The 26,222-nt window shown below is 35.6% G+C and overlaps 1 protein-coding gene across 2 annotated transcripts in view; it reads left to right on the top strand.

The window, feature by feature from the left end:
* The window catches only part of LOC109070369 (fibrinogen C domain-containing protein 1-like), a 98,313-nt gene that overhangs the window by 8,724 nt on the left and 63,367 nt on the right, over positions 1 to 26,222 (top strand). The window contains exon 2 of one of the 2 annotated variants that reach the window (XM_042756343.1): positions 22,397 to 22,480. The exons of the other annotated variant lie outside the window; for it this stretch is intronic. Within the exon in view, the coding sequence (XP_042612277.1) occupies positions 22,397 to 22,480 (84 nt within the window). The remainder of the gene's footprint in view (positions 1 to 22,396; positions 22,481 to 26,222) is intronic. 2 annotated transcript variants of the gene reach the window in all.

Here is a 26,222-nt window from a genome sequence, read left to right as displayed (position 1 = left end):
AACCCTTTAATTCTCAGACTAACAGAGATGTCAAAATTATATTGGATATCTTTGGCAAAAACGAGTTCCAAACAAATGACTGGACAGACATTTTTTTGCAGTTCAGACAGAGTTTAATTTGTCGTAGACGTGAGGTAAATGTATCTGACATGATTGTGTGACCTGGGTCATTTCCCTGTGCTGTCTCAGTCTTCTTCTCCTTACTACTTACTGCTGATTCTAAACTCTCCTATTAAATAAAATGCAAACAAACAAACAAACAAAAAAACAAAAAACAAAACAGATTTTCAATTAATATTCTGGTTTCGTATTAAATTTATTTTAGATTTTAGATTTTAAAATTATTATTAGATTTTAGGTTCAAGATCAATTTTAATAGAAATGCCATCAAAAAAGGGAAATAAAACTGCATCTATGGTATCTTCAGTGTCAGGATGACTAATGCAAATGACTACAGAGTTCAAAAGTCTCTGTGTAACCCACACAAAACACTTAGGATGCAATTACTCCAGCAATAAGCTCAAAAGGCCCTAAAATGCTTCCAAGGAGACAATTACTTGACTAAAATGGCTCAAAACTCTTGACACCAAATACATAATCTCCAACTTTCGGCACAAAAGCACATAGTCTTTGGTACAGAAAATACAGTCAAGGGAAAACATACAAAGCCATGCTCTCTGAATACAAGTGAGTGATTGTAGCTTTCACATATGTTCGTTTCTCACCCATCTGTCATTCTTCTCTCTGTCTCTACCACTCACCCATCCATCCCAGCTTACTTTCGCTCTCTCTCCCTCCAACATTGAGCATCAGAGAGAACGCCTACCTAACAGTGGGTGGATAAGAGAACTCTCAGAGCCTATGTTTGTATGTGTGTTTTAGAGTAGCTACTACCTTCCAAAGCTGTGCGTTGATTCACATGTCATCAGAAACGCTTTTCAGGGCAATGCGGGTGCCTCTCCAGAGCCAATTGGAAGGCAGAGATTTTTGGAGTATATTATGGTATCACATCACTAAAAATAAAATAACCTCATTGCATCATCCATTAAATCTAAGTCTCTTGAAGAAAAATAGCTGGACCAGGACAACAGACCTTTTTTTGTTGTTGTTGTTGTTGTTGTTGTTTTCAACAGCTGCAAGGTAGTGATTATGGAGACTGTGGTGAAAGCTTCTAAATAATCTAAATATTCTTTCTCTCAAGAGGGTGACGTATTTGGGCAACAGTGAGTAATTCATCCTCTCAGTTGTTCATCAACAAAAACTGTAATTGAATGCATGCTCACACACTTTGTTTTCAAACATCCCTGCAACAGACTCTTGCCCCATGACACATACCATTGTTTTATCAATTCAATATGCCACATACTGCAAAGAAAAAAATATATATTTCCTGTTTGAAAAAAAAAGCTAAATTTCTAAAAACTGAATTGAGCTCATACCATTGCTCAGAAATAACTACAATTCCAGTGAGAATACAACGAGAGTGATTATTCTGCTGAAAATGAACAGTTGTACAGTGGCAATTGTGTCTGTGAAAATGTGATTATTATTCAACCAGAACATCTCTTGCTTTCAAGTGTCATCACTGTGGTGACAGGTGACACTCTGTTGCACAATGCTGTAATCAGATGAGTGTTTTAACAGGTTTAGAAAAGGCAAGAGATATACACAGCACAAAACCTATGATGTTAGAGCCGTATTTGAGCTTAATTAGGATCTTTGCTGTAATTTCTGCCTCTATCACCTCCCAGGCCATTCCACAGCAAAACACAGGTGGTTTACAACTATCATCTATTTTCACACATGTAAAAGGAAAAAGTTGTTTGTTGGAATTCAAATAAAGCACAATAAAACAACATGGTTGACCATTGTGCTGAACAATATAATTTAAAAAGAATCAAAATACATAGAAACGATAAAGACAAGAAAAACAAATAATAATTAGTCGACATAAACTCCTGTTGGCTCATACACTAAAAGCCTTCTCAAAGAGGTAGGTTTTAAGCCTTGTTTTAAAGAGATTCAATTGTTCTAATAGAGATTGGAAGACTATTCCACAATTTAGTTCCGGTTATGGCAATAGCCCGGTCACCTTTTCTCTTCAGCCTAGATCTAGGGACCAATAAGAGTTTCTGATTCAATGACCTTAGACATCTAGCTGGACTGTGTAAACTCAACAGATCAGAAAGGTACGAAGGTGCCAGACCATTTAAAACCTTAAAAACAAAAAGTAAAATTTTAAACTCTATTTTAAAATGGACTGGCAGCCAGTGCAAAGAGAGTAGGGTGGGAGTAATATGTTCGTATTTGCGAGTGCCAGTCAAAAGTCTGGCAGCTGCATTTTGCACCACTTGTAGGCAATTTATACATGATTGGATAATACCAATATACATTGAATTGCAGTAGTCTAGTCGAGAAGAGATAAAAGCATGTATAGCTCTCTCGAACTCAGCACAAGATAAAAAACCCTTCACCTTAGCAAGGAGTCTAAGCTGAAAAAAACTTGATTTAACTACTGCATTTACTTGCTTATTAAAAGTCAAAGCAGAATTGAACACAACACCCAATATTTTTACAGTGGGCTTGACATATGCAGCCAGATCACCCAGCATTTGCTGTATGTTGCCAGATACAGCTAAAGAACCGAACACAATTGCCTCAGTCTTACTCTCATTGAGATTAAAAAAAATTAGAGACATCCAGGCCTTAATATCAGACAGGCAAGCAATTAAAGCACTCAAACTCTGGTTGTCATTTTGCTTAAAAGGCACATAAATTTGTGTGTCATCAGCATAACAATGAAACAACACTTTGTGCTTATTAAAAATGGAACCCAACGGGAGCATATACAATGAAAATAAAATTGGAGCTTGGATAGAACTTTGAAGAACTCCACAAGTCAACACTGATTTAGAGGATGAGCACCCATCCACACAAACTGAGAAAGTACTATTATTCGAGTAAGATTTGAACCATTCCAGGACAGAACCACTAATACCATACCCACACAGTGTGGTCTACAGTGTCAAATGCTGCACTTAGGTTCAACAGCAAAAGTACTACAGAGTTACCAGTATCAACTGATAGCAAGATATAATTTAATACTCTTAAAAGGGCACACTCAGTACTGTGATGTTTCCTAAAACCTGACTGAAAAGTTTCAAACAAACTATTTTAATCTAAATAACTTAGCAATTGATTAAAAACAACTTTCTTCAAAATTTTAGAAATAAAAGGAAGATTAGAAATGGGCCTAAAATTTGATAACACAGTCACATCCAAATTGTGTTTTTTTAAGAGTGGGTTGATTGTTGCACATTTGAAATATTCAGGGACAGTCCATTCAGAGATACTCGCATTTATTATAGAAAGGATACACGGTTCAACAGCATCCAAAATCTTAATAAATAAGCATGTTGGAATAATATCAGTAGAAGACGTAGTGAGTTTTAATTGCTTAGTAAGTTCTCGAAGAGAATCTATAGAGATTGGTTCAAATTCACTAAAAGATGAACTACAGGCTAGAGGCACTGAGGGGTCATAATCTGCAGGAATAATAAACTGTCTGATATCGCTTATTTTATTTTTGAAAAATCTAAGAAAGCTTTCACAAGTTATAGCAGGTTCATCAAAGTGAAAATCAACAGATGGATTTATAACAGAATTTATAGTGGAAAAAAGAATCCTGGGTTTATGGCAATTTCTTGATATAATGTCTGAAAAATATTTAGATTTAGCTGCTTTCACAGTTTTTTGATAGTTGGTCAAAGAAGTACGTAGGATTTCAAGAGACACATGTAACTTGTCCTTTTTCACTTCCGTTCTGCACGCTGACATACTCGTCTCAGTGCCCGCATAGTGTTATTTAGCCATGGTTCAGCCTTTAATTTTTGTTGTCTTTTCTGCAAAGGGGCTATACAATCTAAAATGTCATAGCAGGTAGAATTAAACCAAGTAAGTTGTTGTTCAGCATTTGAATTATTAAAGAAAGGACCAAGAGAATATAGCTGATAGGCCTCATTAAAATGTGCAGATAAATCTTCATTAACTGTAAGACTAAAGATACGAGAGCAGAGTACAGGCTTATGTACTTTGGAAATTTGACCTGATAAAGAGCAAGTAAACATTACAGGCTTATGATCAGAGAAACTTAACTCACAGATTTCAAGATCACATATAGAAAGTTCATAAACCAAAACCAGGTCAAGTGTATGGCCCAGAGAATGTGTAGGACCTTTAACCATTTGGACCAGTGATGTGCGGGTTGATTCAAAATGAGCGGGTGCCTGCAGTCACCCGCGGTTACGAGTCATCCAAAAATATTTTTAATGATATTCGGGTCGCGGTCGGTCGGGTCGTTTGAAAATAAAGATACCAATTAAACCTTTGTAATTTATATATAGTACTAGACACAATTTTGAAATACATAGGTCTACACTTTATTGGCTGAATAACTGGCGCGAAGATGACGCATGAGCTCAGTCTAGTGATGGGAAATTCGGTTCTTTTCCGCGAACCAGTTCTTTCGGACAGTTCGATTCAATAAACCGGTTGAAAAAAAAAACGGTTCACCGGTTGTTTTACGCTCAACATAATGACGTCATTGGCGATGATGTAATGGCTTCAAGTCTATCAAACTTACAAATATACAAAGTCAGTAATCATAACTTTAGTCAGTTAAAAACCTAATAATCATGAAAAGTTTACAATTAAGTTTTGCAACAACGCACTCAAATACAGTAGCAGCAATAATGTGCATATGAGGATTTACGTCTTGAAGATATAAAGTAAATAAATTAGGTGTCATCAGCGCAGAAACCATGATCCACTTACTATACATAATCCATTGCGATTTATTTGTTATTAAATAAACGTAAGTTTCGCCTGACTGCCCTTCATTCAAGCCCTCGGTTTACCCGCGCTCATAACATTAGCACAGAATCAGTTCAGAATCAATCACCAAAAGAACCAGTCCAGTTCAGACGCGCTGTGTGTCAGTCTGCTTCACGCTGAATCACGCATGCGCAATATCATCAGCTCCTCGGTTCTCAAATTGGACACGTCTGACAGAAACGGTTCTCGGTTTAGTGTACTGGTGATCCGAAAACCGATTCAACCGGTTCTTGACTCGAGAACGAGAACCGCTCTAACCGGCACGCTGCAGTTCAGTATCATCAGCTGTTGCACTTCTTGTCGGGTGAGTGACTACATTCCGCCCATTTAAAAATAATAAATGCGCGTCCTTGAAAGCGCGCCGTTTTCTAATGTAGCCTATTTACTTTAACTTCTTAGGTAATACTATCAATGGTTATGATGTTTCAGATGCGTCATCAGATGCGAAATTACAAAACATATACATATATTTAATTGTTTTTTCAAAATTATCGCTAGGGACAGATTTGGCAGTCGCTGGACAATGGTAGGGACACGTCCCTGGCGTCCCCCCCAATTCTACGCCCCTGCCTACGATGAGCATTTACTACTTTTAAAAAATGCGGGTCAGGAAGTGGGTCGGGTACAATATTTTCTTTTTATTTTTTTGCGAGTTGCGGGCGGGTTAGTTGAAAACGTCGGTCGGTTGCGGGTTGTTTATACATTGACCCGTGCATCACTGATTTGGACCAAATCAAAAGAGTCAATAAGACTTGTAAAATCCTTTGCTAGGGGATTAGTATCACAACAAACATGAATATTAAAATCGCCAACAATCAAGAGTCTGTCAAACTGTGTAACAATTACTCCTAAAAAATTTGCAAATATATATATTCAGTTCAATTCCTGAATTTGAATTGAATTTGAATTGGGATAGTAAACATAATGCAAAATGTGAATAAGCAAAATTAAAACGGTTTTGAATATCAATTAGTTTTAAATTGAAATAAATAAAAATAAATAAATAAATAAATACACTGGAAAAGCAAAGTGAAGACAAACGCTGAATTGACATTTTTCATATATAAAAGATAATTTATTTTTAAACTTAAAATGATTTCATTTTGAAAGATTTAAAAACAAAGTTTGAAAGCCATGATGTTCAACAATTTACAGACAGACTAGCTCAGGGAGTCCTGTACATTGTTTGGTTCCGGTAACAGCACCTCTGCAGCAGGGCAACGGGTGACTGTGAGGTGGCATAGTTGTGGGTCAAAACACCGCTCTTCCATTCCAATCAAAACATTAATGATGTGATACATAGCAGACTGTCATCACTCAATGGCTGGATGTCTAAGTGGTGCCTGCAGAATAACATAGATTTCGTGACAACTGGACGAGTGTTTGGGGCAGACCTGACCTGGTGAAAAGAGATGGTCTTCATCCCTCCTTGGGTGGTGCCGCTCTTCTGTCTAGAAATATGGCACATAGTCTTAGAGTTTGTACTTGACTAACTGGGGCCCAGGTCAGGAAGCAGACAGACTGGCTAAACCGACCATCTGCTAGCCGCCTCATGTCACAGAAATCGGTTAATTCTCAGCACATAGAGACACTTTCACCTAGATATCACACTATAGAGACTGTGTCTGTTCCCCGAACTATAAAATACAAATAACGTCCAAACCAATTTAAGAGTAACAATTTAATTGATGTTCAACAAATAAAAAACAGATGCAATACGGATAAACAAATGGCAAAGCTTGGTTTATTGAATATCAGGTCCCTGATATAGCACTTTTTGTAAATGATATGATCACTGATCATTACCTAGATGTGCTCTGTATGACAGAAACCTGGCTAAAACCTGATGATTACATTATTTTAAATGAGTCTACCCCCCAAGATAACTGTTATAAACAAGAGCCCCGTCCAGAAGGTAAAGGGGGAGGTGCTTCAATTTATAACAATGTTTTCAGTATTTCTCAGAGGGCGGACTTCAAGTATAACTTGTTTGAAGTAATGATACTTCATATAAAATTGTCCAGAGAAACAAGTTTTAATGATAAATCCCCTGTGATGTTTGTACTGGCTACTGTATACAGGCCACCAGGGCACCATACAGACTTTATTAAAGAATGTGCTGATTTTATATCCAAGTTATTGCAGATTATGGCTGCAGATAAAGTTTTAATTGTTTGGTGATTTTAATATCCATGTTGATAATGAAAAAGATGCATTGGGATAAGCATTCATAGACATTTTGAACTCTATTGGGGTTAGACAACACATCTCAGGACCTACTCATTGTCAAAATCATACTCTAGATCTAATACTGTCACATGGAATTGATGTTGATGGTGTTGAAATTATGCAGCCAAGTGATGATATCTCAGATCATTATTTAGTTTTGTATTCTACTTCTTTTTACAAGTATGGTAGAACCATTACTTCTACCACAAAACACTGCTTTGTGAGTAGTCTTCCTGATTTATCCCAATTTCTTAGCATATCCAAAACCTCAGAACAACTTGATGATGTAACAGAAACTATGGACTCTCACTTTTCTAGCATTTTAAATACAGTTGCTCCTTTACGCTTAGGGAAGATTAAGGAAAACAGTCTGACACCGTGCTATAATGAGCTTACTCCCACCCTAAAAAGAGCAGCCCGGAGAATGGAGCACAGCTGGAGGAAAACAAAACTAGAGGTATTTCGTATTGCTTGGCGTTGAAAGTAACCTATCCTACAGAAAAGCATTAAAAACTGCTAGATCTGATTACTTTTCATCTCTTCATCTCTTTTAGAAGAAAGCAAACATAACCCAAGGTATTTATTCAATACAGTGGCTAAATTAACAAAAAATAAACCATCAACAGGTGTTGACATTTTCCCAACAGCACACCAGTAATGATTTTATGAACTACTTTACTTCTAAGATCGATACTGTTAGAGATAAAATGGTAACTATGCAGCTGTCAGCTATAGTATCGCATCAGATAGTGTGCTATAGATTGCCTGATGAACAATTCCACTCATTCTCTACTATAGGAGAGGAAGAATTGTAAAAACTTGTTAAATCATTTAAACCAACAACATGTATGTTAGACCCTATTCCATCTAAGCTCCTAAAAGAGGTGCTTCTAGAAGTCATAGATCCTCTTCTAACTAGTTAATTACAGACCAAACTCGAATCTACCTTTTCTATCCAAGATACCAGAAAAGGTAGTATCCTCAGAATTATATTCCTTCTTAGAGAAAAATGGTATCTGTGAGGATTTCCAGTCAGGATTTAGACCGTATCATAGTACTCAGACTGCTCTAATTAGAGTTACAAATGACCTGCTTATCATCTGATTGTGGTTCTATCTCTCTATTAGTGCTATTGGATCTTAGCGCTGAGTTCGACACTATTGACCACAACATTATTTTGCATAGACTAGAAAACTGTGTTGGCATTAATGGAAGTGCATTAGCATGGTTTAAATCGTACTTACATGACTGCCATCAATTCGTTAGCATTGAATGAAGAGGTATAATATCGATCACAAGTGAGTACCTCAAGGCTCAGTACTAGGGCCCTTACTCTTCACGCTTTACATGTTACCCTTGGGAGATATCATCAGGAAACACGGTGTTAGCTTTCATTGTTATGCTAATGATACTCAGCTCTATATTTCTTCGCGGCCCGGCGAAACATACCAATTTGAAAAACTAGCGGAATGCATAGTCGATACAGAAAACTAGATGACGAGTAATTTTTTACTACTAAATTCTGAAAAAAAAGAGAGGTGTTAATTATAGGACCTAAAACTTTGCATGTAATAACCTAGAACACTGTCTTAGACTTGATGACTGCTCTGTTAATTCTTCGTCATCAGTTAGGAACCTAGGTGTGCTATTTGATAGCAATCTTTCCTTAGAAAGCCACATTTTTAGCATTTGTAAAACTGCATTTATCCATCTCAAAAATATATCTTAATTATGACCTATGCTCTCAATGTCAAATGCAGAAATGTTAATCCATGCATTTATGACCTCAAGATTAGTAATAAACAAACTCCAGCTGGTTCAAAATGCAGCAGCTAGAATTCTTATTAGAACCAGGAAGTATGACCATATTAGACCAGTTCTGTCAACACTGCACTGGCTACCTATTAAACATCATATAGATTTTAAAATCTTGCTTATTACTTATAAAGCCCTGAATGGTATAGCACCTTGGTATTTGAACGAGCTCTTGTTACATTATAGTCCGCCACGTCCGCTGCGTTCTCAAAACTCTGGCAATTTGATAATACCTAGAATATCAAAATCAACTGCGGGCAGCAGATCCTTTTCTGACCACAGGAACCTGTTGAGTCCTCTGCACAATGTGACATTGCTGCAGCCTGGAATTGAACTGCTGGTTCCGTCTGGCCAGAGGAGAACTAACCCCCCGACTGAGCCTGATATAAACAAAGGTTACTTCACCATACTCCACACACACACATATAAAAAACATGACATGTAGACAGACATACAAAAAAAACGGTTAGAAAAATAGACATAAAAAACACACATATACACACACACACAGATAGATAGATAGATAGATAGATAGATAGATAGATAGATAGACAGACAGACAGACAGACAGACAGACAGACAGAGATTCTTCAGTTTTGCTCAACCTGCTGCACAATAATTTTAATCCAATTAGCAAGAATCAGGATTAGAGCCTGACTGATATATCGTTTAGTCAATATTATTGGCCGATATGAGCCTGTTGCCGATATATCGGTAACGTCAAATATGCCGCCGATATGAACATTTTTTGACAGAACATTTAATGCAGAATTTTTTTTATTAATTATTATTATATATTAATTTTAAATAAAATAACCTGCCCCTGTTGGTTTGGCAGTAGCTTGCTTGCCCTACACAGTTACCTTGTTTAATTTCTTAATTCATCTTATATATATTTTGTTCTATATGTGTTAATGATTTTTGATAAGTGAAGTGAAGTTTACTGTTAAGTGCACTGATGTCAGACTCATTTTGAATAATAAAGTTTATTGTTAAATTTTTTAATTCGCTGCCTCCACTACATTTGTCACATCATTATAAGTGTTTGATCACCACATTTGAGTTCTCATTGCAAAAAAAAATTGTTTTGTGTGTGTGTGTGTGTGTGTAATATATATATATATATATATATATATATATATTATATATATATATGTGTGTGTGTGTGTGTGTGTGTGTATTCTGTTTATGTAGGCTATATACTGTACAGTGCAAGTCAAAAGACATCCCATTCGTGTGTCCAAACTTTTGACTATAGTGTACTATAATATAGTCTACACATAAAGAATATTGGCCGATATATCAGTCTCTTTTTACTCCCTAATATCGGTATCGACCCCCAAAAACCCATATCGGTCGGGCTCTAATCAGGATACAGCATTTGCTCGTTTTAGGTCTTATGTCTATGGTGACTCTGTAACCCTTTTGCACCTTTTTGCACCTGCAATTCAGTTACCCATAGGTCCAGTGTGAACAAGACATGCAGGGAAAATGACATCTTCCCTCTTAGTGACTCAAGTGAAGAGATAAAAGCTCTACAATGTGCTAAAGGAATTGACTGGCAAAGCGATACAAATTTGCCCTAAAAATTATTTGTATCTAGGGAAACTTTGTCTTGCATTCAATAAGTGTCCAACCCAAAGATATTATTGGTAATTAATACTTTATGTCGTTCTGGGAATTGACCCAGTTTGTATTTGTTTAGACAACGTGACTTGATTGAAATTGCTGCTGACACTTAAACAAGCCCCAATATACTTTTTGGCTAAAGCAAAATTTAAGCCCACAAATATGGTATGAGTAGGCAGTGTGACATTCCTCTCAAAATGTTTTGGGGACAAAAAAGTGTAGAGGGCAATAGTTCACCCAAAAATTATGTCATGTGTTTGTTTGTTTCTTTTACATTAAAAAAATGCATACAGGTTTAGAACAACATGAGGGTAAGTAAATGATGAAGAATTTTCATTTTTGGCTGAACTTTTGACCTCTACACTATCGTCACAAGAATAAATCTGTTTATAATGCAACAATAATGATGAGCTATGAATCTTACAGAAACACAACAGCATTTTCTGTTGCCTTTATTGCATAGTTTATTTCACTAATGAGCTTAAACCTCTTTGCAAAAATCAAACAAATGCTAAAATGTCTTACAAATCAAACAAAGATAATCTACAATTTATGCAAACCTCATTTTGAGACTATTTAACGTAAGTTAGCCTAAAAACTCATTATTACCTTGTGGCAATTATCGCCATCTATTCAGAATGTTTCAAAATTAAACTTTAACAAGAGCTGCTCTAATTTAGTGAATTACTCAGAAGAGCTAATGATAAAATTGCCATTTGGCTTTCCTTGCCTCTAATTGGGCTCATTTAAAAACCTGACAGTATCTTCACAGTGGCTTTAATATGGAGCACCTTTAAAGCACACTTCATTTGCTGCTATTGCTGAGGCCTTGTTCATTTACATTTGCCTTTATTATTCATTATTACAGCACTTTAAAACACAAAACATAATTATATAATACTAATGCAGTAAGTATTTAAAATCATCACTTTGATGGAAGTTTTTGACAGGTAGGCTACTATCCAAATCAACTTCTAGTTTTCTCTCTAAGGGTTTTTATCATCTGTTTGTGTATTTCTCTACAAGTCTTAGTATAAATGCTGAGTGACAGATCTCCAAACCTATCAATCACAGTAGCACTCAGCCATATCTGAGGCACATAGACTCATTATAAAGTACACCTGTGGCCCAAAGTCATTCAGATGGAGAAAGTCATTATTTCCCTCAAATACTGCTTCAGGTCTGCACCGACTTTTGCTCAGTCAGCACGAGAATACTGCAGACGAATGGCTTTGTGCTCACTGTTTAAAATATGATTCCCATTGTATCATGTGACACTGGTTTTATTATGCAATCGTGAAAGCATGAAGGGGAACAGTGATAGTTATTCTAGCTGAACGCAGATGAAAGTTTTCTTGTGCTATAAAACAATATGTCGCATAGAAGCCATTTATTTTGGTTCTCTATCTCTCTGTTTTCAAAAAACTGCAATGTTGTGTCTGTAGGCAACAGTATTACAATTCTGGATCATAGAAATAAACAAATAATTACCTTAGCGGTCTTCTAATAAAAATGATTACTTCTAATAAAAATTGTATGGCTTTCTGAAAGTAGGTTCCAAGGGTAAAAATGACTGTATAACAGGAGTCTATCACAGGAGTTTGTCTAAACTGCTAACATTTAGGGTATCAATAATAAAAATAACATGTCTGAACTGTCATGAAGAAAGCAATGAAAAATACAGGTTGTCTATTAGATAAAGCACATACACAAGCGGGAATGATTTTTGAGCTTAAATGGACCTGCATCTCTACAGCACACTTCCAGTAGCTACACTTAAACTGATCTCACTTGCCCTCAGTAGTTTCAACACCACTAATGTTGGCCCCGCTTTCATTGATTTATACAAGCTGGAGAACAAGAGGGAATGTATATAAAATGGTCTTTTACACAGTAGATTGTTTTTCAGGGATTAGTTCTAGGGTTTAACATAGCAAAAACACACAGTACTTCATGGTTTCTGGTTGAGTCACCTTCCTTAATTCTTGATCCTTAGAATATAAGCAGTTACTTGTTGTAAATTCACATTTTTTATTTATTTAATCATCTGGCCTCTCTCCCAACACCTCTTATCTGCTTCTCTCACCCCACTCCATCCCCTCTGCACTGCCTTAAAATGAGGCAATCTTGCAGCTATTCATGATCAGCTCTTCTGATTGATTTGACATGTAAATAATTTAGCATTTAATAACTTCTTAAATTCATTTATTAATTTGCCTCTCTCCCTCGCTCCCTCCTACCCTCCCGCCTTCCCTGTTTTTCCTCCCCCATGTTTTGTGCAGAGGAATTGATCTGTGTACACTAGATTGAGTTTAGATGCAGTGTAAATAATTCATGCGCTGGATTACTGTAACCGTGGGCCTGGATCTTTAGTTTGGCACCTGCAATATGCATCTCTTTCTCCCTCCTTCGCTTTTCAAATCTTTCACTCAATCTGTCAGTTAATTAGTCTTTCAAAAACAGTGTTTGAAATTATCGCCATTAGCTACCCTAATAGCTGCCGCCCCCGTACAGTCATCATCTGACAGACTGTTTGTGTGTGTCTGTGTGGTGTCCTGAAGATGTGAGATGTGGTTACAGACTTGTAAATCTTGAGAAGGTGAACTGTCTCTTGCTCTTTTCTCCCTCCTTTAATCTCTGTCTCTTGGCTGTGATTAGTTCAGTGATTAACCTTGACATTCTTGATCACATCATTCCGTCTTAATGATGCTTTTAGCACTCAGTGTTAAATCAACTCACAAATCCACATCCCAATATACCACAAACATAAGCATAAACATAGGCAAAATATACAAACACAGAGCAGAAGGGCAAAATGATGCTAAATATGCTAAATAATATCATTAATACACAACCTAATGCACAATAAACAATTTATTGTATTTTTTTCTACAATTCCTGTATATATTTCATAAGTCTGCACTTCTCAAAAAAAAAAAACTATTTTTTGAACCAGGTTAAAAAGAAAAATCAAGGCAACATGATGCAATGCAATGCGGGTTCTCTCAACAACCTGAGTCTTAAGTTAGGGCCACAAAAGCGCACATGCACAGTAACGTTTGTTTATGTTGTTGCTGTTGAAACCGTCTATAATGAATCAATATTATAGATCAGTGGTTCTATATTATTTTGTTGCGCCACGCCGCTCACATCCGGTGTAGACAAGGTGTTAGGAATCGTTAGTTGTTTTCCCTTAACCCTCTGGAGTCTAAGGGTATTTTTGGGGCCTGGAGAAGTTTTTTCATGCCCTGACATTTATGCTTTTTTCAGTTTCTTATAAATATCTAAATGGCTAAAGTCTAATCTCACTGTAATCAGCACAAACCGTGCTATAATAATATGTGAGCAGCATGTATGTACATGATTGTGTTTTTGAGAAAAAAAATGTTATCACTTGATGAGGCAATAAAACACATACAGAACATTGGTTCCCGGGACTTGTAGCCTAGAATTTTTTTTTTCAGAAACTGGAGCTTGTAGCCTAGAATTTTTCTTTCTAAATGATGTGAAAATCATCTTGTTTACTCACTTACAGAAAACAATATATTGATTTAAATTTTCTAAGACACTTTTTGTGGGTAAAAGTCATATGCGAGTAGGCGTCAACTATCATGTTTGTACATTGTGATTCACACCTGAGAAGACAAAGGCCTGCATAATGAGCTGCATAATGAGCCATTCAGTCAGCTGTGTCACTGAGAGGGAAGAATTACAAGAAAGAATGTGAGGATAAAATAAATCTATTTAATTTTATGTTTGTAGTTTATTTAGAATATATTTAATTATCCCACAACATAATTTAATATTCACTTGTGAGTGCAGTTAAACAGTTTATTAGGAACAATCAAAGCTGACTTTCAAAGCTGAATTTTTAGCATCATTATTCCAGTCGCACAATCCTTCAGAAATCCTTTTATCAATCTTATTTTCTACACAAAAACATTTATTGTTATTATTATCATTATTATTATTATGTATGTATGTTGAAAAGAGCTGAGAATATTTTTTTCAGATTTTTAGGGGGGATAAATTGAAAGAGCAACATTGTTTGTTACATTTGTTACAGTTACATTTATTTGTTACATTTATATTATTTACATCAAGCTTTTGAATGGTATAGTAGTGTATATTGTTATTGAAACTTCATAATATTTCACTTGATTATACATTTAGTCAGGAATTATAGTTTGGAAAAAAGTCTTTGGAAAAAGTCAAACTAGTAAAATGTTTACACGTTATGTGAAAAACTAGTACAAGTATATAAATAAATAAAAAGAGACTTACTCATGTTTATGATCTCTGCTGAATAAAGTGCTTCATTCTGTTTTTCTGAGGTAATCCAAATCTTAAATCCTCAACCATCATTTTTGGGGTGAATTATGTCTTATTCCTCTCATCGCGAAGCAAACAGTAAAATAATAAAAAAATAAAGAACAATCTCGCTGCGTTGTCTTCTGTTGTGTGGGCGTATTCAAGCCGCGTGCGCTTGAGTGAAACATTATCATCTCAAAAAGCGCGTTCAGCGCGGGGGGGGCATGGTCGCATTAGAAGATAATGACGGGAGACGTGAAAACACGGACATCGCGTTGTTTTCATATGGATTACTTTATCACATAATATTTGTTTTCGGCATCACTTGTTTAGTTTAAAAGTAGACATGTCAGGCTTTCTATAGATATATCTCTCATGTCTTTTCGTTAAGTATTCACTGAGTTACAGTTCATTTTAATGACGCGTTTGTAAATGAAGATCAGCGCAGACAAAGGCTGCAGACAGCACACCTTGTTTGTTATCTTTATTTTATAAGTGCACAAAGTTTTGTTGTTATTATGTCTGTATACAAAAAAAAAAGTAGACCCATTACAGATTCGATTGATGTATTGCTCTTATCTGTACAATCAAAACTGAAAGTGTAATTTTAAGTTCTTTTCGGGGTTATCAGGACAAAATGCCTCATAACGCGTATACACGTTAATCGACTTCAGAGGGTTAAAAGGATTCACGCTTCAGGCACACCTCCCCCAATCCCCCCGCCAACCCAAACCCCCATACATCCCCCACCCCACTCCCGCTTGCCCCCGCCGATGTCATCGTCCATTGCAATGTTTCACTGTAGACATCGTCCAATACGAAATTTAAAAACATCGCCCAACCCTAATGTATTGGCAGTAGCAAGTCTTGGTACTAGCAGCAGCAGCGTAGCAGATCTATTCCGCCAAGACCAAATACATTAACAGACAGTTGTCATGACAGAACTGTTATTCCTTTTTCTCCCACTGTGTTCGCGGTGCTAATAGTTTGCCTAATAATTTTACATATTTCCAAAAACAATGTCATGTATGAACAGAACTACATGTATGCCTTCCATTGATCCAGAATACACAGGCTTTTGAATAGAGTCCAATCGAGTATGTCTCTGTAATGGAGTGAGGCTTTCTTTTTTTCTTCCAAAGTAAATAAATCGTATTAAGTGCAAGAGCCAGGCTAATCCAGTTTCCCATTCTTACATCAAGACACCCCTAGTTCTACCCCTCAGATTGCATCAGTTCCCATGTGCCTGTGGCCTCGATTGCCCCCCAGTGTCTCACTGGTGGATCTTTTTGTTTGTGTATGCTGTCCTTGCCTCGCCCTTCTATCTCCTATTTGTAATGGGCATCACTTCACACCCAATAGCTTTTGGGGTGGATTGGAGTTGAAGGAGCAGTCAGCCATGCACATACACACGTTTGTTTTTCTATCGTTGTAAAAACTTTCCATTGACTTCTGTTGTTTTTATACTAAGCTAATGATATTTTCTGTCCCCTAACCTTAAACCTAACCTTCACATAAACATATTTGCATGTTTAGAGTTCAATTAAAACATTATTTAGTTTGTTTAATAAGTTTTTCTCATGTGGACCGTACAATACAGGTAATTTCAGGTTTTACTATCCCTTTGGAGTCCATGTTGGCAAAACCTTTCCAGACTTCTGCTTTGAATACACAGGTACAGAGAGAGGATAGCGTAAGGAAGTAGGGCTGCATGATTATGACAAAAATCATAATTGTCAATTATTCCCTTGAAATTGTAATTGCGATTATTAATTACGATTATCACAATTTACACTGAATGATGTTTATACCATTGTTTGATGCAACTGCATGCCGTATTTTATTTTATATGAAAATAAACAAGCTGAAAACACTCTAAATGGAAAACCTTTAGTTCTTTCTATAGTATTAAGCCTAAAATGTCAAATATACATCGGATTGGTTTCTTCTTTAAATTATAATAAAGTAAAAATATGAACGGTATTATAATGTTATACTAAAACTAAAATTAAAATAATGGGAAAAACCCTTAAAGGGTTAGTTCAGCCAAAAATGAAAATTATGTCATTAATGACTCACCCTCATGTTGTTCCAAACCCGTAAGACCTCCATTCATCTTCGGAACACATTTTAAGATATTTTAGATTTAGTCTGAGAGCTTTCAGTCCCTCCATTGAAAATGTATGTACGGTATACTGTCCATGTCCAGAAAGGTAATAAAAACATCATCAAAGTAGTCCATGTGACATCAGAGGGTACGGTTAGAAATTATTGAAGTATCGAAAATACATTTTGCTCCAAAATAACAACAAATTACGACTTTATTAAGCATTTTCTTCTCTCCCGGTTCTGTTGTGAGCGCGTTCACAACAGTGCAATGACGCCGCTGACGTACGACGCTGCTGACGTGATTTCTTTGTTATTGGGCGCAGCAGAAAACACATCAGCAGCGTCGTACGTCAACAGTCACGTTCACAACAGACCCGGAAGAGAAGAAAATGCGTAAAAAAGTCGTAATTTTTGTTATTTTTGGAGCAAAATATATTTTCGATGCTTCAATAAATTCTAACGGACCCTCTGATGTCACATGGACTACTTTGAAGATGTTTTTATTACCTTTCTGGATGTTGACAGTAGTTACATACATTTTCAATGGAGGGACTGAAAGCTCTCAGACTAAATCTAAAATATCTTAAACTGTGTTCCGAAGATGAACAGAGGTCTTACGGGTTTGGAACGACATGAGGGTGAGTCATTAATGACATAATTTTCATTTTTGGCTGAACTAACCCTTTAAGATGACATGTAGAAAGAAAGAAAAAACGCATCCTAAGCACGCAGAATAACATAAGTGGACTTTGAACGATTAATTGCCGCTTTGAACGATTACGTAATTGTGGCATCCATAATTGTAATTGCGATTAGAAATTCGATTAATCGTGCAGCCCTAGAAGGAAGGGTGAGCCATAGCAAATGAAACTGAGAGAAGAAAAAGAAAGAGAAAGCGAATGATAGAGAGTTCATCTTTGTGGTCAGATGCTATTGATTCTTATGTCATTGCATGCATTATTCAAAGGAAACTCCCCTATGTATGAGTGGAGATATATACAAAAGAAGCACTGGTTGAAAAATCCATTCGTCTTCCTTACTGTGGGATATCTGTGCAATGTGCAGTTTTGTTTTTTTGTCATGGCCCTAGTTGAGATTTGTTGGAAACCTCATGTGTCTGTGACTATAAAATAACAATGATACTGACGTAGTAAGATGGGTTAGTATACAGTAGTATTGAGTTTTTATTTTTACGTGTATGTAACACATGCAAAAGATGGATATTGGAGAGGTATGGAGATGTGGTTTACTGTATGGAGCTCTATAGCTGAGCTATAACAGACCGTTAGAAAGTAGAAGAAATGCTGGCAGTTCTATTTCTAGAACCAAACGTGTTAATTTACTTGTAGTGTTACATTTGTTAAGACTGTGTTAACAGCAGGGTTAGACATTTAACCCTTTCAGTGGTGAGTTTAAAATATTCTAGCAGCCCCCCAGAGTGAGTTTTTTGACCATTATTTTAGAATGTTTTCCTTTAATGTTTCCATGGCGACGCATCATGCTTGTCACGTGACACACTTCGGCCACAATAACACTGTATAACAGATGGATCGCTTTTATTTTGTTTTTCCTTATTTATTTAAAATATTCACAAACTTGCATACCATGTAATGAACAATCTGATATTCCGATTCACAAATATGTGTAAATAAGTGTTTTGTTGTTTCTAAACCTAAATCTTTCTAAATGATATTGATCGTGATCTGTAATGTGAGATGGGCGCCGCCATGTCTGTTCCCACCACAGTTCAGAGAGTCCTGTAAGTTGTATTAAAAGCACATGAATTCATCAGTTTATCCCGAAATACAAGTAATAAGTGGCTGGTGAACTGGGTGAAGAATAGAGTGAACTTTATAGTTACTTACACTATGCATATCTGATATGAATAAAATTTGAATGAATTGTTAAAGTTGCTTCCATAGACATATGTGTGTATTTTACAAACTCTAAATGTATTGTTTTACTAGTACTTATGTGTATTTAAAACTCTGAAACCTAAAATTAACATTATGCTGTTAAAAACATTGCATAGTTGTGATAATGTGACAAGCATTGCACGTCTCTCTCTGGCTCAGCATCAGCTAAAGCGCGAAAGCACAGCTTGAATTTGACAGTTATGTGATGTCACTGAATGTTCTAAATCCCATATGTGGGACTGTACTCCCAGGGGCATGGAAATAAAAATCCCATATGTGAGACCATACCGCTCAAAGGGTTAAGTTTCTTCCTTTCAATTTGTGATTGTGAATTTGAGTTGAATTGGCTACAAAACAAGTTGAATTGAATTAGAATAACAGGAAAGTATTTATTAATTTTTCATTCTAGTACATATATATATATTTTTTTTTTGTATCAAACATATTACAAATAATTATTGGGCTTTTCTCTCTTATCTTAGTCTACCAAATTCCTTTTTTGTGTTTATATTAGAGATGAAACAATTACCAGTTTGACGATAAATCATGATATAATTCCCCATGGTTAGTATTACTGTTTTGTGTTTTAATTAACATTAAAACCAAATTTGATTACGACGATTTGAAAAACTCAGGATAAATAAATGCTGTCCAGCATAAAGCAGAGTTTTAAGTAACAGACTATTTCATCAAAGACTATAGAATACCCAAGACGTGTCACTTGTATAGTTTTGAATGGGGAAAATGCAATGCTTTATATGGTTGCTCTATTGAAGGAAGCCCCGTTTTCTGAGTAAACAGCTGTTGGCTAATCGGTAAAGTCATTGCGTCATTGCAGCTGCTGTTAGAAGTCCTGATTGCTATAGAAACAGTCCATGTTCTGAGACGTGCTCAGGACTACGCATGCGCACTGACTGGTTTAGCCTAAATAATAAGCTCATTTATGAGATAGTCGTTGTCAGATTTCATTGGTGATTTCAAATGTGAAATTTAATTGTAAGCTTGGTGAACAGTTTTGGAGAATTTGATGTTCCCCATTCAGAGAGATAAGGGCTGCACTTACATCCGCGAGTGGCATTTCAAAGATGGCTGCCGAGTGAAGACATGTCTTAAAGGGACTTTGGTTTCGTTTTGTGTGAAAACATGGTGGAAAGCTGGGAGGTTTTAAAAGAGCGCTAAGGGAATTATACAAATGAAGTTGTAAAAGTTAATCAATTATATGAATGTGCCTCTGAAGGTTCTGACTGCCTTCAGAAAAAAATCGATGGAATTTTGTTTTCATCTTTGCTTCATGTAATACCTAATAAAGTAGTGTTCTTAATCACAATGCTGCTTTGTACTTTTAAATTGTAATACTCTTTACAATGTATACTTGTTGTAGTAGTATTAGCGACATTAGTGAACAAAATCCAAGCATTTGGCCACCTTTTCCTGCCAGATAAACTTGTTTGGTCAACAGATGATGTTGTTCTTAGATAGTTCTCACAAAATTAAGCAATCTAATTTCTTCCTGTATAGGACAAAAAGCCTGCCAAGGCTAAGATTTTACTGATTTTTACCTATCCACTGGGTCAAAACTGCAAAAATATGAGCACCACAATCTCATAAAAATTTTCATTGTTCCTTTCTGTTTCACTCTCATTTTTTTCTCTCTTTATCTATTTCTCTGTCTCTCTTATTGTTAGTATCTTCTGAAACTGCAAAGTTTTGCCTGTCAGAATACTCTGAAGTACGGGTGGTCTGAACTCTTCAGGCTCTCTGTTGTCCACCTCCACATTTCATCACATCCTCTGTCTCTTCCCTTCTTCCTCTCCCAGCTGACTGATGTAATCTAAGCTTATGTTGTGCTTTAAATGGAGGACAGAATGTGTGTAAAGTTCATACCACTAAATTAGCTTAATTAAGTAGTCAGATTATGCACATTTTACATGCAGATCTGGAACACTCTTGCTCTTGCTCTCTCATAACTAAAGATGGTCATGACAGTAGCAGAAAGATTGGATAACTGCACAGACAAGGTTAGTAAGTGATTTTATTACATTAGTCTCATGGTAACAGCTATGATGTATTGTGGCTATACTTTTGAAAGCGTGTATTTTAATATTTATTCTGTGCAGTGCCTTGCTGTAAACAACATTCAATGTTTTGTTTTCACAAACTGATGAGTTGAATATTTTGTGTTGATTATAAAGTCAATATGAAATCACATTTTGTAGGCCATTTTATTTCCATAATGTGATGGATGTCTGTGTGAAAAAGAAGCTGAAATTAGATTTTATCCATTGGGAATTTATTTGATCACAAAAAGTTGTCTCCATAGGTGGCTAAATGGAAGGGGTTGAAAAATAAGAAAAAAATAAAAAGGTAGTATTTTAAGAATTGCAGCAACCTTTTTTTTTTAGGAATAACATGCATCATTTGGTTGTTTGGTTAAACAAACCAAATCTGTAAGAGTGACTTGAAAACAGGACCATCTTCTACTTTTGAAAGCAGTCTTACAGAGAGCTCTGATAGGCCTTCCTAATGTTTCAATAGTCTGATTCTGTTACCTTATAGCGGAAAGCTAATGTAATATCGTCCACTTATTGCCTGGGACATTTAAAAAGAAAATTAGATGAGATGCTTATGAAAGTGTATATGTGACCTTATGTGTTTGCAAGATAAGAGGAGCTATGTTACTAAAAGGGCATTATTAAAGCAAAGGGATGATTCTCATGCCATTGAGATTATAGAAACGCGCGCACACACACACACACACACACAAACACACACACACAAACACGCACACCACAGTTTCCATGTTTTATGGGGGTATAAAATTGGCCTAATGGTCTTTATACTGTACAAACTGTATTTTATATCCCCTTACCCTAACCCTAGCCCTCACACAAAATTTTCTGCTATTTTAGATTTGCAAAAATTCTAATTCTGTATGATTTATAATCTTTTTTTTTTTTTTTCTCATGGGACCAAAAAATAAAATAAAATAAAATCATAATAATAATAACTGTCCCCACAAGGTCAAAATTGACTTGTATTACTACAGTATTTTTGTGGGAACATTTGTTCCCCATAACATAGGAAAAACCAGGACACACACACAGGTTTGTTTCGATGAGTAATATAATATAATATAGTATAATATAATATACAACAATGAGTACTCCGGTGAATACAGTATTCTTATTGTTTTATATCTGCTTTAATTTTTTGTGTCCTAAACCTAACTTTCACAGAAACCTGTGCACAACATTAGATTGAAATATAAGCATGATGACATGAGCAGGAAGACACACAAAATGTCCTCACAAGTCAGTTGTTATAATATTTCACTATTTTAGTGAAGAAATTTGACCCTCAAAGTATAGACAAACTTGTACACACACACACACACACACACACACACACACACACACACACACACACACACACACACACCCCAAATGACAAAAAACAATACTTTATTTAGTTTTATGTTTGTTTGTTTGATGCAGACATTCTGTAAGTGTGTGCCCAACTCCTCTCAGCTCAAACATCGCTGGTCAGACTCAGACACAGTCAGACATACACCGCCCAAGGTAAGGGCTTGAATCTCTCACACCATTAAACTTGAAGCTTGACATATCAGTAGTTCCTAGAACTACTGAAGCGTAGGGATGTAACGATTAACCGCGAGCCGGTTGAAAATCGATTCAGATATGTGATGATTCAAATCGATTGAGATGCCAATTCATTTAGGGGTAGGAGTTTATATGAATGCATGTCTGAGGGGAACTTACTGTCTTTAGAAAAGGTTTGATTTTTTTTTTTTTTTTCATCTTGCCTCTGTATAATGCATATTAAAGTTCATAAGTGCAGCACTGCTTCATTTACAGCAGAAACTAAGGAAATGCTTAAAGCGCCACCTGCTGGCAGAGAGTGAATCTGCGTCTCATTCAGCTCGTCCGCTGTTTCATTCAGATATTTTTATGATTAGTTTCACAAAACTGAAGTCAAACCATTCAGTTTTTGCTTAAAAATTTTGAAATTATACAATCTAATTTAAATTAAAAACTGCTCATGTTGCATGTATGCATGTTGCATCTTTGTTTGGATCCTGATTAAAATGCAGTGATTGCCTCTAATTTTAAATGGAAAGAGCACAGACAAAGCCTTATTTTGTTTAAATGAAGTGATTTATTTTATTTGTGTTACTTATTTATTTGATTTGGGACTTGTTTTAAAATTGAATTTTAGTTTTGTTATTTACATTTACATTCAATTACAATTTTGGCATTTAGCAGAAACTTTTATTCAAAGCGACTTACAAATGAGGACAATAGAAGCAATCAAAACCAACAAAAGTGCAATAATATGCAAGTGCTATATTAGTATATTATTATAGTTATATTTCAATTTCACAATGAAATGTACAGAATTGTATTCAAGCAATAATAAAAGGACACATTCAATTCATAATTTGTCTTAAATATAATTTTATTTAAAAAAAAAAAAATTCATGAATTGAATCGAATCGAGTTGAGTGAATCGTTACATCCCTACTGAAGCGTATAAATTGAGTCCAAACATCTGAGACAACACTGAAAGTCTGAATTCAAAATCAAATTGAAAACAAACAGAACATTTTCAAATTTTGAAACATTTAAAACAAAGAAGCAGCATGACACTAATAGCTGATAATATCATTTGTAATGAAAAAAAAAATCACTTGTGGTTTCAGATCTTTTGACCCCATTGTATCCTGTATGCCTCTGTAAACTGATGCATAGGTTTGTTCTTCACAGTTCAGTCTCGTCCTCCTCTGAAGGATAATTGTAGTGAGGAATGAATATAAAATGGAGGATTGAATCTTGTCTGTGTAAAACTGATGGGCTCAATAAAGAGATTTTACTATATTACACCTAGCGTTTGATATGTAAACCTTTCTTGTCTGTCTTTTGGAATTTAATGTTTGTGATTGTACTGATAAGCAGCCAGTCAGTATCAGACTCTTTCACACACACACACACACACACACACACACACACACACACACACACACACACACACACACACACACACACACACACACGTGGCTTATATTCAGCATTTCATCATATTCTTTCCTGTGTGTCAGCCCTCTTATGGATTCATCTATCTCATATCCACTGAATTGTCGTAGCTTTCTGAATATTTTATGCAAAACACTTATTTATTTTTATTTTTTGCAGAAACACCCTTCATCTGTCTGGGCATTAAAATTAAAATTCAAGTGAATGCACCAGTGTGTGGGAGAAAACAGACCTTGCTCATAGAAATGCTCAGTGTAGCCTATTTATGGTGTTGTTTGTGTTTAGAATATTGTGTCTATGTGTCTGTGTCTGTGTGTGAGAGTTTTGGAAAAGGGACAAAAATCACTCACTCAATAAAATACAACAAGCAAAAATAGCTATCAATCTACTGAGGCTCAGCTGGAGAGAATCAGCAATAGAACATGAAAAAGAAAGCAGTCACAATGACGGCTGATCTGCAGGGAAAATGGCTCTTACTGTATAGTCCAACTATCAGTACTGCTTTCAACCTTTTGAAAGTCTGTCGTATAAATCTAGATGAAACAGCTGTTAAAAAGGAAAGTGTCCAAGGAGCATTACTGGACTGAGTTCAATCGGATTACATGTAAAATTTAAGCGCATCAGTCATACCTGTTAAATAAAATAACATTTGTCCTTTAGTATGAACATTTGGCTTGAATAAATATGAAGGTATCAGTGAAGGTATCAATGATATCAATGAATTATGTGTTTTATCTTGTCATTCACGCTGGCATTGTACAGTACTTTACTTACTACATTTAAATAATTTAATAATAAAATATATAAATATATATAAATACATTAATTACAAAACTAAAATAGAAATTTATATATATATATATATATATATATATATATATATATATATATATATATATATTTCTATTTTAGTTTTGTAATTAATGTATTTATATTTAATAATAATTTTATATTTATATTTATATTTATATATCTATATATATATATATATATATATATATATATATATATGTTAATAAAAATTGGAGATATATGACTTGCCTAACAGTCACCAGCTCAGACACTTCTGCACTACACTTCCCATCATCCCTCCTGCTACCCACCTGCACTCCCTCTGCAATCACCTACATTTGACACTAATCCAGCTCTTTATCAGCCACTATACTTAAGCACACACCTCAAGGTTCATCATTATCTGGTCTCATATTGAGTAGGGACTGCTTACCTGTGCTCCATGGTTCAGCGATGAATCCTGTGTATACTCCAAATTCCTGTTCTCCTCGTCTTTCTGTCTTCGTCATGTGTTTGTGTTCCATGTGTGATACTTACCTCCCCACTAACCAGCATCAACTTGAAGTGCGTGTTCTCCCACCGCTCCTGAAGTCCATTATCTCCTACACACCTGCAAAGACAGTAATATCATTACCATTCCATCTCTCCATTAAACTACCATTAATGACATTCACTCACTTGCTTCTGTTTACCATGCTTGCTACAATAAAACTACAAACTATTGATTTGTATACAATCTCTCTGAGTCTTTATGTGATTTTATATAGGGTGGCCATATGAGCTGTTCATATGGGGCACGTCCTGGCCAGGATTGTAATATTGCTTTAAACATCCAAAGCAGTTTGACCAATAACATGCAGATATTGTATATAATCGACCAATCGTGGGGCTGTGTGTGAGAAGGTGAGATCTACAGGGAACGATCAAAGCAATGCAAGTATGCGCATGTGTTTGTTCGTTCGTTTGACTTGAATCGCTGTGCAATGATCAAAAAAGACACCAAAGTAGGTGCGAGAGTGATTCGAAAGCATAAGGAGCCATCTGCTCTGCTCTCTTTAGCTCTCATGAATGTCACACAATGATCGACCTGCACTGTGCAAACAGACAAAACCTGGATATTTTAGGCAATATTAAAATCCTGGCCGGGACGTGTCCCATATGAACGGTGCATATGGCCACCCTAATTTTATAATATTATAAATTAACATAATTTAACATAGGTGTTGTTAATTGTTAATTCACGATATAACACTAACATTAATTTGTAAGTGTAAATTTTAAACTCTTTCTGTGCTTGGAGAGCTCATCCAAGGACAGAAAAATCATACAGGTCCTTCTCAAAAAATTAGCATATTGTGAAAAAATTCATTATTTTCCATAATGTAATGATAAAAATTAAACTTTCATATATTTTAGATTCATTGCACACCAACTGAAATATTTCAGGTCTTTTATTGTTTTAATACTGATGATTTTG

The sequence above is a fragment of the Cyprinus carpio genome, chromosome A5 (assembly GCF_018340385.1).
Source record: "Cyprinus carpio isolate SPL01 chromosome A5, ASM1834038v1, whole genome shotgun sequence".
NCBI lineage: Eukaryota > Metazoa > Chordata > Actinopteri > Cypriniformes > Cyprinidae > Cyprinus > Cyprinus carpio.
This window is presented reverse-complemented; position numbering and strand designations above follow the sequence as displayed.